This window comes from Ornithodoros turicata, chromosome 2 (assembly GCF_037126465.1).
Source record: "Ornithodoros turicata isolate Travis chromosome 2, ASM3712646v1, whole genome shotgun sequence".
Taxonomy (NCBI): Eukaryota; Metazoa; Arthropoda; class Arachnida; order Ixodida; family Argasidae; genus Ornithodoros; species Ornithodoros turicata.
In genome coordinates this window covers 96,725,044-96,737,642 of record NC_088202.1, presented here as the reverse complement: position 1 = coordinate 96,737,642, position 12,599 = coordinate 96,725,044, and the positions used below count along the sequence as shown (strand labels likewise).

The following is a 12,599-nucleotide window of genomic DNA, read 5'->3' as shown; positions in this document are numbered from 1 at the left end:
TGACGAGTCAGTGTAGGATAGAGAGTTCCACACTTGCGACGCGGCACAGTTCCCCCTGAAGTCCGCCCAGGACGCATACAAACCCCCTATCCCCCACTTCTTCCTACTGTCCTCTCTCCATCCCTCCACATATGTACGCCGCTCATAGCCACAGTTGCTTCGTGACGCTAACACGGAACAAAAAAAAAAACACATTGACTTTTGTTCCTCGAAATCATCTGCAACGTTACCGTCCGCGTGAAACCCGCAGCTTTAAAAGCTGGCCTCATTGTTACAGCTACATTTGTTTCGGTGTCCACGAGTCTGAATTCGTTAGCGACTATTGCACGTTTTGCGTCAAAACTTCAATTGGAGGTTCACGAAATACACAATATCCACAGCGTCAACTTTGTGTGACATCATCATCTCAAAATAAAGTTGCTTGGTTTTGTGTGTGTATGTTTTCCCTGCGTGTTTCTTTTTTTTTCTTTTTTTCAAACGAAACGGGAACGTGTACATGAGTACAACTTCTTGTTCTTTACAAACCGCTACGCGTTCCAATACCCCATTTACCTCTCTACGCGAGCTAGGGAAAATTCCTATACTACACCACCGCTGATATTTAAGAAATGGCGAAAACCCAGTCACACCACCGTGCCTTCCAGTTATGGCGCCGTTTTATATAAGCTATCTAAGTTTAGGCCAGCTGTCTGCGCAGCTTCCCTATCTCCCACTCTTCCCTGTTGCCGGTCGAGCGACCTCATTGGCCCCTCTCCCAAATAAGGGGGTAAGAGCACACAGCTCAAGGTCACGAGGCACACGTCGTTTCTTGTGGACCCGTGCGAGAACCATGCACGGTCTACGAATACCTCCTTACAGCCCCCTTGTGAGCGGACAGCCACCTCGTCACGTGGTTTCCCCAAACTTCGCCCTCTCCCCTGCGCAGAGGCAAGCTGTCGTAGCGCATTGCGCGAAAGATTTTGCAGCAAGTCCTCACCTGACCCCGCGTGTATAGAGCCCGCTCAAGTGGAATGGGTGCTACATGGTATTCCGTGTCAGGTGTCACCTCCCTTGTTCCGCTATTTGCTGTTTCGAGCAAGAGCATGTACGGGTGAAGTGAAATAAACGTTGAACACTGTACGCTTCATGTAAAACTGATTCTGAATAGCATAACTCGCAAGAAACCAATAAGTGCTCCTCTACAAATGCTAAACCAAATAACATTTCATGATATATTGCTTCACGCAATCGTTGTCTCTTTATCCCTCAACGTCTATGCCAAGCATGTCAATATTCGTTCACTGAATTGCTTTTCTTATACACTGCTCATATTGTCACCAGGTTCCCTAACGTACGAGCTGGCAGTGGCGGGAAGCGGCGCGGAGCTTCCGTGTAACGTAACTACGAGTCCTGACGACGAGTGGGCAGTGGCTTTGGTGCTTTGGTACAAGGACAACGCCTCTACACCTCTGTACACATTGGACTCCCGCAGCGGGGACCTGAACACAGCAAGGCACTTCCCTGCAGAATCCATCGCTGGTCGAGCCCGATACGATGTTTCTCGTCAGCCCACGGTTCTTCGGATGTCAGGAGTTATGGAATCGGACGCAGGCCAATATCGGTGTCGTGTGGACTATCGGCAGGCACGCACTGAAAATCAGCTCGTCGAACTTCGTGTTATAGGTAAGATATACCTACAGGGGCTCAATCAACGCGCGTTGGTAATGATAACTGGAGTAAGCCTTATTTGTGTGGCGACGTGGTCGTGGTGATCGTGGAACTGCTTGCCGTAGTCGACCACGCTAGGGCGGGCAACATCACGACTGTCGCAGGCTTGATCGTGCGTCCTAGGCAGACTTCACAAGGAACTATGCTGACATTTGTCTTAAAGCGTCTGAGGAAAATCCATAGAAAGCACCCAGAAAGTACAGCCGGCTCCCGGATTCGAACCGGGTTCACCTCCGAGTCTCCGAGTGGAATACAGTCATTGTATATCCATTAGGCCACGGGAGCCGGTGATTGTGTGGCGACATGCTGCACGGGCCGCAGGGTAGGACTGCGGATAATTCCGGGCATCTGCGGTTCTATTAACGCAGCGCGCACTAAATGCACCACTTCTCCCGTGACTCGCCACGACGTCCACGCCGAAGTCCGCCACGCGCGAATGCCAGTCGCAACGTTTATTTCAAATCGCGGCCTCTCAGAACGGTCTTCACGTGCCGCCACGTGACGTCTGGAGCGCGTCAACTCGAAAAATAACGATACAGCTTGCTATGTGCGAGTTCAAGATCGGGGCCGAAGGCTCGTAACTTTTTGTAAAATTTTTGGGTGCTGCTGCATGAAAGCTGAGGAACTCGAATGTTGTTCTCATAAAAAGACAGCAAAACAAAGATTTCTATGACCGCCTAGAACATGCTTCGATCTTTGTCTGCACAAACAGTTAGTAGTAGGAAAAAGTGTTAGCAGAAAGAAGAGCAGACAATGAGCACCATGCATCCACGTGGTACACTCCTCTTCGGAGCAACACAGCGTCAGTCGGCATCACATCCTGGGCTTCCCATTTTTTTTTTTGTGTGTGTGTGTGTTCTGGGCGGATCGGAATATCGATATCGTGCTCTCACCTTCATCATCCTCACCATTCTCAAAAGTACGCTATTTAATCTACGTACTCTGTTAACAAGGGTCAGGCGTTAATTGCAATAATTACTCATATCACACAGTCCGTGACGGAGAAATTACAAGAAAGACTGGTTTTCATTCGTACTTCCTTAGAAGACATACGGTGCCCATGATCTAACGCATGCCCTATAGGCTACCTGACGTTGGATAACTAACAAAATCATTACCAGTCTCTAGGACTTAAAAAAAGAAGAAAAAAAAACACGATGATGGGTATCCGATATGTTATATGGTTAGGAAGAGGGTCATGAGGATAAAGTTCATGTTCATTTATTCGGCTATTACCTGTTGCTATACCGCCTTACTCGGTTGTACCTTTCCTCTTAACAATATAAGCGATATCAGCAGTAGTGTTGAACTTGTGCAGCAAGGAAGAAATTAAACAGTCGAATATGTTCAACGCACATATGTGCGACACTGCTCAACACCGCCGCGCTGTCTGGGGTTCATGCAACCACGAAATCAAAGCGAGCCAAATTGGCCGTGTACCTTGGGTGCATCGAATAACTGCGATACTGTTGTTTATGCCAACGGTCCGACAGCTGTATAGGCACCTTCATTTAGGTGCTGTAGAGGGCTCTAAGAGCGTAACGGCTTCATTTTCTTCAGCACTGGTGTGCTACAACGGAATGACAATACTATATAAGGAATTGCTGGCTGGCTGTGCTTATTTAGCGTTCTCACCGACACTGGGTAAGTGCGAGCAACGTCAGGCACAGCCAAACAAAACACTATAGTTCGGCCGCAGCTCTTCAGCCTGTCATATTAACAAATGAGTCAAGTGCGTCGTCTTTCGCAATAGAGATTAATGTACACGTGCAGTCTCATTACGCTCTAACACAGTTTAATGAGCTACAGGTCCACTTTATGGTGGGCGTGTGAGAATAACGAACGACGACATTCTGAGCCTATTGTTCCCCCTCGGGACAGGGCACTCTGGCAGGGTAATTGCTGCACAACTGTATCATTAGCTGGTAGTATTCTCACAGTAATTGCGGCAGAAACAGGAAGGATAGCACTTGGCAAACTTGACGATACGGGCGGCACACACTGCCCTTCGACAACCGGCAAGATCACCTCAACTGTCCGAAGCAATCTACAAACACGATTACGACACGTCAACGTACCACTACACCCCGATCACACCTCCCGACCTTGAGGTGGTCTCCGGTGCTTACACACATTCCATAACCTAGAAAGAAGTTCAACATAGCCTTGAGAGTCATGACCTACAACAACATGTAGGGCGTGTAAGGCATGTTGCCACAGTGACACCGCTTCACATCACCGTTCGTTATTCCCGCACCGCTGGGAAGGTTCGGCTCGCATTGGCCAGCAACGCTCTCCTGGCACATCGTCGTTTGCTTCCTCACCGCGATGCTATTGTAACGCTTCCCCCAGTAACTGGCAATTGTTTGCAGCTATACATAAATTGGAAAACCTTCTTAGCTGTGGGGAAACTTTATTCCGTGGGGGCCGTAATTACAGGTGGCACGAAGACATGTCTTTTAAAACTACTGTGCTAATGAACATGTGTGAACGTGATGGAGAAGTGAGGCCTATATGTAGGGTTCCGCGTTTTCGGTTCTAATCGAAAAACACCGAATGCAGAGGGACATTCCATGACATGATAGAGATAAATTGCTGCACATGCCCAGCAAGTTGTTGATGGAGATCAGAAAACCATACAGCGATACGATGGTTGTGAAAAATTGCCGCTTACTTTTTCGTTAGCCGTAAAACGCCACCGCCGCGAACAACACCATGTTGAATGAGCGTCGTGTGGAAATTACATTGTGATTTCTATTCGTCGATAACTGTCGAGTACACCATGTAAAGGTTAGGAAAAACATCGAAAAACGCCGATTTCGTGAAAATCAATAGACATCGAAAAAGATACGCCGAACCCGCCCAGAAATAAAAACCGAAAACGCTGAACCCTACCAATATGCTACGGCAAAAAAGAAAGAAAGAAAAGATAAACGAAATGTACAGGCTATATACAGATGTTAATGAGGTACGTACAGATGGATTCTTAGGGAAAAAATCTTACCGGGAACAGCACCGCAAAAGATACTGCCCTGACGACCGTTTTATGTGGATTCTTAATACAAGCGATACTGATACGTTTATTGAATGCTACTGTTTATTTTATCCAAGGACTCCGCTTTTCTACAGCAACTTAACGGCTATAACTAGAGCTAAGTAAATTCGCACCCACAGCGCTCCCGCAGATGAGCCACCCGCAACCGCAATCGCAACCCACGTTGTGCAGCGCCGGTATACCCGCACTACCCGCATTTTATTCACAACCTGCAGTCACACCCACTTTATTCTCGCAAGGAACAAACTTGCACGGGTATGTACAGCAGCACAGCGACAAACTTATATTGATCACACATAAAACAAAGCCCTTTCCACAATACCGCAAGGAGCAAAAATTTGGCAGCTGCATCCATCGAAATTGAGAACCGATTTTAATTGAACGTGGGGTGATTCGTACGTACCGCGTTGTTTACTGTTTGTACCAGAACTGCAGTCCATTTAGGCGACCTTCTGCGTTGTAGTCACGAACACGCAGCACTGCAATATACGTAACGCAATTCTTGTAAGGCTTGATAATCAGTTATTTTAAAATTGCCGACTGAATAAAATGACGCGATATCTCATATACGTTCTGTATTTATACATTCTTGAAGCCAGCTGCTTTTTAGTCCTCTTTACATCAAAATGTCTGCAGATTTTACGCTACTAGGTTGAACAGGTTCGCAAGTTGTATGACGTGGTTCTTTTTCAGCCGAGTACCTACACGCGTACAATTTTTTTGAAGTACACTCTAAAAACAGAACCTCATCGAATAATTCCCTTTACGGCAAACATTGCGCCTCATGATACAGCTATGAGCATGCCATGCCGTGAGGTTCCGTTTCTATAGTCTATGTTGTTAAACGTCTGACATGGTGGCAGCTATAGGACAATCTTATAGCGAGAGGCATTACCATGAGTGCGTGCACTTTAGCTTATTGTTATCGGTGCCGAATTTATGATCTATTCAAGTGCGACCTACAGATGATCCGGCGACAGGTCAAAGAACGTGGGTTTTTACTTAATAATAATTCCTGGCTTTACGTCGCGAGACAACTATGATCATGAGCGACGCCACAGTGATTGCTCTGTGGATTACTTTTGCCCACCTGAGGGTTCTTTAACGAAGGTGTTCCTTGGGGGCCGCCACTTCAGCTGCGACGACGAGGTCAAGAATGCGGTTCGATCACGGCTGCTACACGCCGGTAAGGATTTCTACGCAGGTGGCGTCCAAGCCCTCGTGAAACGCTGGGACAAGTGCATTAGTGCAGCTGGAGATTACCTTGAAAAATAAAACTAATTTATCGCCTGTAAGTTCATTTTACTTCTGCGAAAAATGAAAAGTCCCGGTTTGACTTGAACACCCCTCGTATATGACGGTATTTACTGCTCAGTGAAATTGAGTCAGAAGTTAAGAATGGACCTTCAGGTCGAGAGACAATATCGCGAGCAGGGACTATTCTACGCGGTTACTATTCTACTATTCTACTTCAAGGCACTGAAAAAAGAAGACTTTTCATTTTTCTTGCGAACTTCTGATCCCAATATTACCTGTAGAAAACTTGAGACTTCGCCCTCTACTTCAAACCGAACCGCCATTGAAAAGCTGTTGTGGCAAAAATAGCAATAGAGAGAGAGAGAAGCTCTTTTATTGGCATCACATAGGAATTCCGGCTTCTCATCAACAATGGAACATCGTCATTTAAATAAGGAATGACCTTGAGGGATCAGACGCTATTCGCGTGTAACTGATCCGTACTCAAATTGGTAGCTGAAATATACGGGAAACAGTAACTGAGGATTACACATCAATGAACTCATGATTTACAAGTTGCAACCCAACAATTCGTGCGCAAAAAGAAATAAATAAAACCAAGATATATGCAAGACGCAAACGAGAAAACACATAAAAATTTGTAAGTACAACATGATCTATTCCGTGACAAGAGAAGATTCAGTTAATATCAATCCGAAATAACAGCTAATTTGTAGCTTGAAACATAAAGTAATTATGAAGTTGTATCTTGAGGACATGTATTGATGTGCTGCTTTGTATATGCACTGCCAATGAATTCCTTAACTTGACAGCGTAATATTGAAAAGAAAAGTAGCCGTAGTTGGTCCTTATCTTAGGTAAACCTAGGGAAAACGGTCCGTAGTTTGTTACATTCACGACTCTTCAGAGTAATAAATGGTAAAGAACATAAGTTGTTTCTCAGTTTGTAAACGATGGTGCATAACCTGCGCTGAAGTAAAACTTTTACCTCAGGAATATTGAACAATTTAAATGCAAAAGTAATACTTTCATTATTTGGCGTAGCTAACATCGCTCGTAATGCCTTTTTCTGGGCAACAAGCACAGGCTTAATTGTAGAATCGTATGTTAGGGCATAGCATGCGATGCCATAGGAAATATGGCTTTGAATAAGAGACATGTAAACGCTTCTTAGAACTCGTAACGGCACGAGGAACCTCAACTTGTTTATTGCATAAGTATCCGAATAAACTTTGTTGCACACGTGTGACACATGGTCGTGACATAACAAGTGCTCGTCAAGCGTTATGCCCAGGAATTTCGTTGAGGAGCGTTTGGCAATAGTATGAGGACCAAGTACCAAGTCACTATTACAACTACCCGTGAATAATTGGGGGACCTGAAGATGACATATGAAGACGCGGACGGGCTAATCTCGAATTTATTAAAAGTCAGCCAAGAATGAAGCCTTGATAGTGTATTATTTGCGCGTGAGAATAAATCGTTTATGTCGATATATACTCCACATGCGCACTTCTACCATGCACGCTTTAGTTTTAAAACAAATGCCACGCGCCGCCTCGGAGTTGCACCATTATATCGTGCTTTCGGTTAGCGTCCCCTTACTTTTGATACATGCAAATAATGTCGCGCCATCCAAAACACTTTTGTTTACCTCGGTGCACAGCGTGCAATTGTAAGCATACTATGCTCCACATCAGCGGATTTGTCTCTTCCCTTTCCCCCTTATCGTTCCCTTTCACAACTTCAGTCATCGTGCACCAGAGGTGTCAACCCAACAGCAATAAAAGTCAAAGCAAAAGCAGGAATCACAGCGAGGGGGAAAAAAAAGTAAAGAAATGGTAGTAGGAGTGACAGAATTCCGCACAATGCGCAACGGCGTGACGCGATCACCTCTATGAAAGTCTATTTGCGACGCGAATGTATGTGTTTACAAATCTAGAGAAATACAAAGACGGTAAGAAAGGTGCACACCCCTTCAAGGAGATTTGCTTGCCTTCTTCGCATGCCAAGACGAATTGATGGTTTTCTCTGCTATTGTGTTGGCAAAGGCGGCCATCAGCATTCGTGACCTCTGCCAATGATCTGGCTGCAGATTGCCTCGAGATTTTTTTATTTTTTTATCCTGCCTCGCTTCAATTTTTTTTTTTTTTTTTCACGCCGAGATTGATCGCTGACTGCCGCTTCGCTCTTTTCCTTTCCTTCGTTCTGGTTTCCTCGAACAAACGCGAGGGAACCTTTTCAAAATTGGCTCTGCTTATGGAATATATTTGCGACTGAAAAAGACCTCAACGCGAGCATTCATCTCGTGCGAGAGCTTGGTATGCGCTCAGTTTGCCGAGGCGGTGGGAACGGATATTAGTGCGTGGGTTTATACGAAAAACGAGGAATCCACTTTGATGTGCTAGTGCTTCAGGATACTGATGAGCGCGTCCGGATAAGCTTGCAGAAGTAAAGGCTGCGAAGGGAAGAATATTCGATCGATTGCTTGTTTTCCATGTCTACTGAGTGGAGTGCAGGGTCCGAACGAAAGCTCGTCATTAAATATTCACGTTTCATTGGTGCTCACTTCTTCATTTATTTCACGAATGAATGTAAAGCTCGTGAAAAAAGAATACCGAACTTTTTACGTAGAAATTACATTCAGAGTTTCCTATCACGACACAATAAGAACGCATAGCACACATCGAGTCAACTAAACAGAAAAATGTAAGTACAGTGCCACATTAGGAAAATCTCGGCAGAATTTCGCTATACAGAAAGCCGGTGCGGGATGTCCCGCTTATCCATTAAGTGAGATATATTTCAAAAGTACTGACGATATCCTACTACCGAGGACGTCTTGTATGAGCGATGGATAAATGAATAAAACGATGACTTTTAAAGCTCGCAGTTTGTGAATTGTTTTTCGTGTTGTTCCCATGAGAGTATTAATGTCTTAACTATATCTAAGTATTAATAACTGCCCCATTAATGTCCCATCATGTCAATGTTCCCAGGGTAGTGTCCGTCAGGCCATGGAAGCGCGTCTTGCCCATGACTTGAGTCACGTCTTGCCCTTTTACTTGAGTCAAAGTGTGGATTGACATTTAAAGGGTATCTGACCAGAACTTGGTAAATGTCTTTGTTTGTAAAGATAACGAACGTACATGGTGCCTCCAAGTTACAATTAAAACGTTTCGTCTCTGCGGAGCCGCGAACTATTCTATACAAGGAGACGAAAAGAGGTTTCGCTTTCACTCCTCAACTCGTCCGATCAGCGCAGAACTCTAGCTACTATACATGGGTTTTCCTTAGTGTATGACGTAAAACGCCCGTGACGTTTATTGGAGGAAAGTCCGCACCGGAAGTTCGGGTGATTTCCGCAGTTTCCGTATTCCTTGGTGCTTTTTCAACATGGACGTCGAAGGAAGAAGCACAGCGGAATCAACAAGTCAGCTTCTCAGCGACCTTTCTGCAACTGAGAGGGAAGTTCTACTACGTGCAGCAGAGTTCGGCAGCCTTGCTTTTGAAATGTTGAACCGCGAATCGAGTTCAGCATGAAGACGAAGTTCCACACCATCGGGCACGGAAGAAGTAGACAACGTTACCCTTCTGGCTTCGACAGACTGGTAAATGAGCTTTTAGCATTCACCATGATAAAGCACTTGAACAGTATGTGTAAATTTCGTGTTTGACGGCGCCGGTGTGATTCATGCATAACAATGCCGAAACAGGTCGAGTGCTCATGATGCAAGGAGCTCGAGCTCACTGCTGAGGAATTGCACTACGACTGCATAACTAATCATGAGGACTTCAGACTCTTGTGCCTAAACACAACTCTTCTCAAAGTAGCAAAGTAGCATATTTCGAACTTCGAGAGCAGCGCGAACCTCATATTCACAAGTGAGTAGCGTGTCTCATGCGCAATCAAGCTGGTGGGTTTCAATGCAAAATAGCTATTCTGAACTCATCATTATCGTCATTGTTCGTCACTTATTCAGAAAGAGTGTAGCCGAAATGCTACTCGGCGTCCTGCTAGCTTTAGCTTTGTTCAAAGTTTGCGTTGTCTCATAGAGGTAGAGGTTTGCGTTGTCAGATCCACAGCATACCAACAGTTTGCGAGATGGGTGTGGCACAAACTTGAAAAAAAAAACAACAACAACAACAAGAGAATGCTTATAGTACCAGCCTGTGCGGTGAATAGGATACGACAAGCCTTTCCCACAGAAACCACTACAGGGTTTGAATACCCAATATACTAGGATGGAAGTCTTACCATAATTTCCCCCATTTCGTTAATATTTACGAAAAACTGAACTTAGTATACGGACAGCTTGTCCTTATAAGTAAGTTAGTCTAGTACTGTTCATGGCCATTCATAGCCATATACGAATATTCAGACTATAACATCATTTGAAAAATCTTTCAAAGACTTTCTAACCCAGATTTAAATTGTGTACCCTGCGTGTAGCATGTAGAATTTCACAAAGTTGGTGCTATTAAACATATTTGTAACTTGAGTTGTCCAGTACGTGATGACAAAAGTTGATTGCCACATTATCGATTTTGGGGGATGCAGTATTAAGGATGGGGTCAAGACATCTGGACCCCGCCCCCTTAAATCCACCCCTGACTATGTACTCTATGCACCTCACATCAAGTGTACTCACTGCTGTTCAGTGCTATATAAGGTGTTGCTTTGGTGTTCTGCAAGCTTTTGCAGAGACCTGTACATATATTGGTCAAACATGCGTTACTGACATTGTCACACAGCTCACGTGTAGTTCACAGACAAAGAAGGGGACCCCAGCACCTAGGGCTGGAAGAAATTTATTTTCTCTTTTTTCACCAACAGTGCCCGTTTGTAGAATCGTTTCTGCGCATGGCATCCGTCGGGAGGTAATGGGCGAGCAGGAGCACAACTGTAACCACAGAATGTTGTCTCGTGTGCACATTAATTGGTTTTGGAGATGCTCTCCTTTCTTAGTAAGAAGCCTGCATTGTCTATCACAATGTTTCTGAAAATTGTAAAGTATAGAAAGGGGGAAATTGCAGGAAGACTGCAGAGACAACAGGGAAGTTGGGAACAAACAGAGCAGCGAACGGTTGTGTGTTGAGATCAGGTCGACGAAGTGTCACCAAGGGTCGATGTGCTGCGTGTCGTGTATCTCATCACTGCTGGTCCCTGACGCAGAGCATCAACTCATTAGCCTGCTCCGCCTGGTAACAATTACATTGGGCTCCGAACTCCACCGCCGACACAGCTATGATATTCAAATTCAATCCTGTTTCGGCACATCCTTGTGTCCACCCATTCAGTATGCATGCCGTAAGGGCTGTTCGAACTCAAACTGTCTGATAGCACCCAAATAATTTTGTTGAAGCACCTCAAGTATTTTAATGATTGTTATGTGCAAATAGATCAGATTGTTATGCAAGTTACCCTGTGTATGACATCCGGTTCATTCCGCTCACAGTCCTTCGGAAGTGCTCACTACACAAGTTCGCCATCCAAAACCTCAATTTCTGGGCAACCTTTTGTGCGCAAAGTGTGGGCTCCATGGAAGTATGGTGTAGCCCTTGAGGAACTAAGCTTTGTATCTTGGTCTGCTCAAACACTCAAATATGCATGTTGTTGTCAAATATGATGTAACATGAAATGTGGTTCATATAGTTTATTATGGCACTCAGATAATATCTTCATAGTATGTTCACAGAAATTGTTCCAAAATAGCATACATGATGCAGCGAACATACATTATTGGACTTCTGGGAAAAACCATGTTTCACCTGAGACAGAAGGCAGCTTTGATAGCGGTGTCTGACTTATACTTAGCAGCTATTCTTAGCATGCAGCTATTTTTTAAAGAAATGTGTTAAAATAATATGCATAAAAATGTTCCAAATATGAAAGTATATAACTAAGTTCTTTTATTCGAGTTCAAAATTTACTTAAGCTCTCTTCAACAACCCCTTGTATGCTGCCATCTGCTTGCTCAGTGACAGTCACGTTTTATGTGCAGAAGTACATTAGTCACTGTTATTATACAAGCATAACTCTCTGTAGAGCCTGATCACCGCGGAGTACATTTGCACGAACTCACAGCTATAGAACCTACATAATAAATATATGATAGCCTCAAACAGCTATCATATATAATAATTAGGACATGCAACTCCTATAGCAAACGATCAAGTGGTAGAACACAGGTAGTCTTACAATCATTATGTATTTCCCAAAATGCTGAAAATAAACTGATATAATTACTGCAATGAACTGCTCAATTTTTCACCTTAGATACATTTTTAGCACTCTGTCTTTTACATTTACACATATACATGCATCAAACCTGAGATATGTCAAGTCCGTACGCATGCTCACCATCTATGGATCCGTCAAAAGGCACAAAATAAAATTTCGTTCGTAGAAGCCTCACCGCTATATACCACATTTATGAAAGAAATTGGTCCACTACCTGACAGACAACTGTCATATGTCGGATGTCTTCCTCTCTTGTTCCTTCCGCATTCATAAAGCCATCACCCTAACATCGTTAAAAAAGCCATACAAATTTACGAGGATCTCTATTTTCGATTC

The 12,599-nt window shown here is 44.3% G+C and overlaps 1 protein-coding gene across 1 annotated transcript in view; it reads left to right on the top strand.

Moving 5' to 3' along the window:
* The window catches only part of LOC135385817 (hemicentin-2-like), a 317,127-nt gene that overhangs the window by 115,966 nt on the left and 188,562 nt on the right, over positions 1 to 12,599 (top strand). Inside the window, exon 2 of the mRNA XM_064615350.1 lies at positions 1,321 to 1,662. Within this exon, the coding sequence (XP_064471420.1) occupies positions 1,321 to 1,662 (342 nt within the window). The remainder of the gene's footprint in view (positions 1 to 1,320; positions 1,663 to 12,599) is intronic.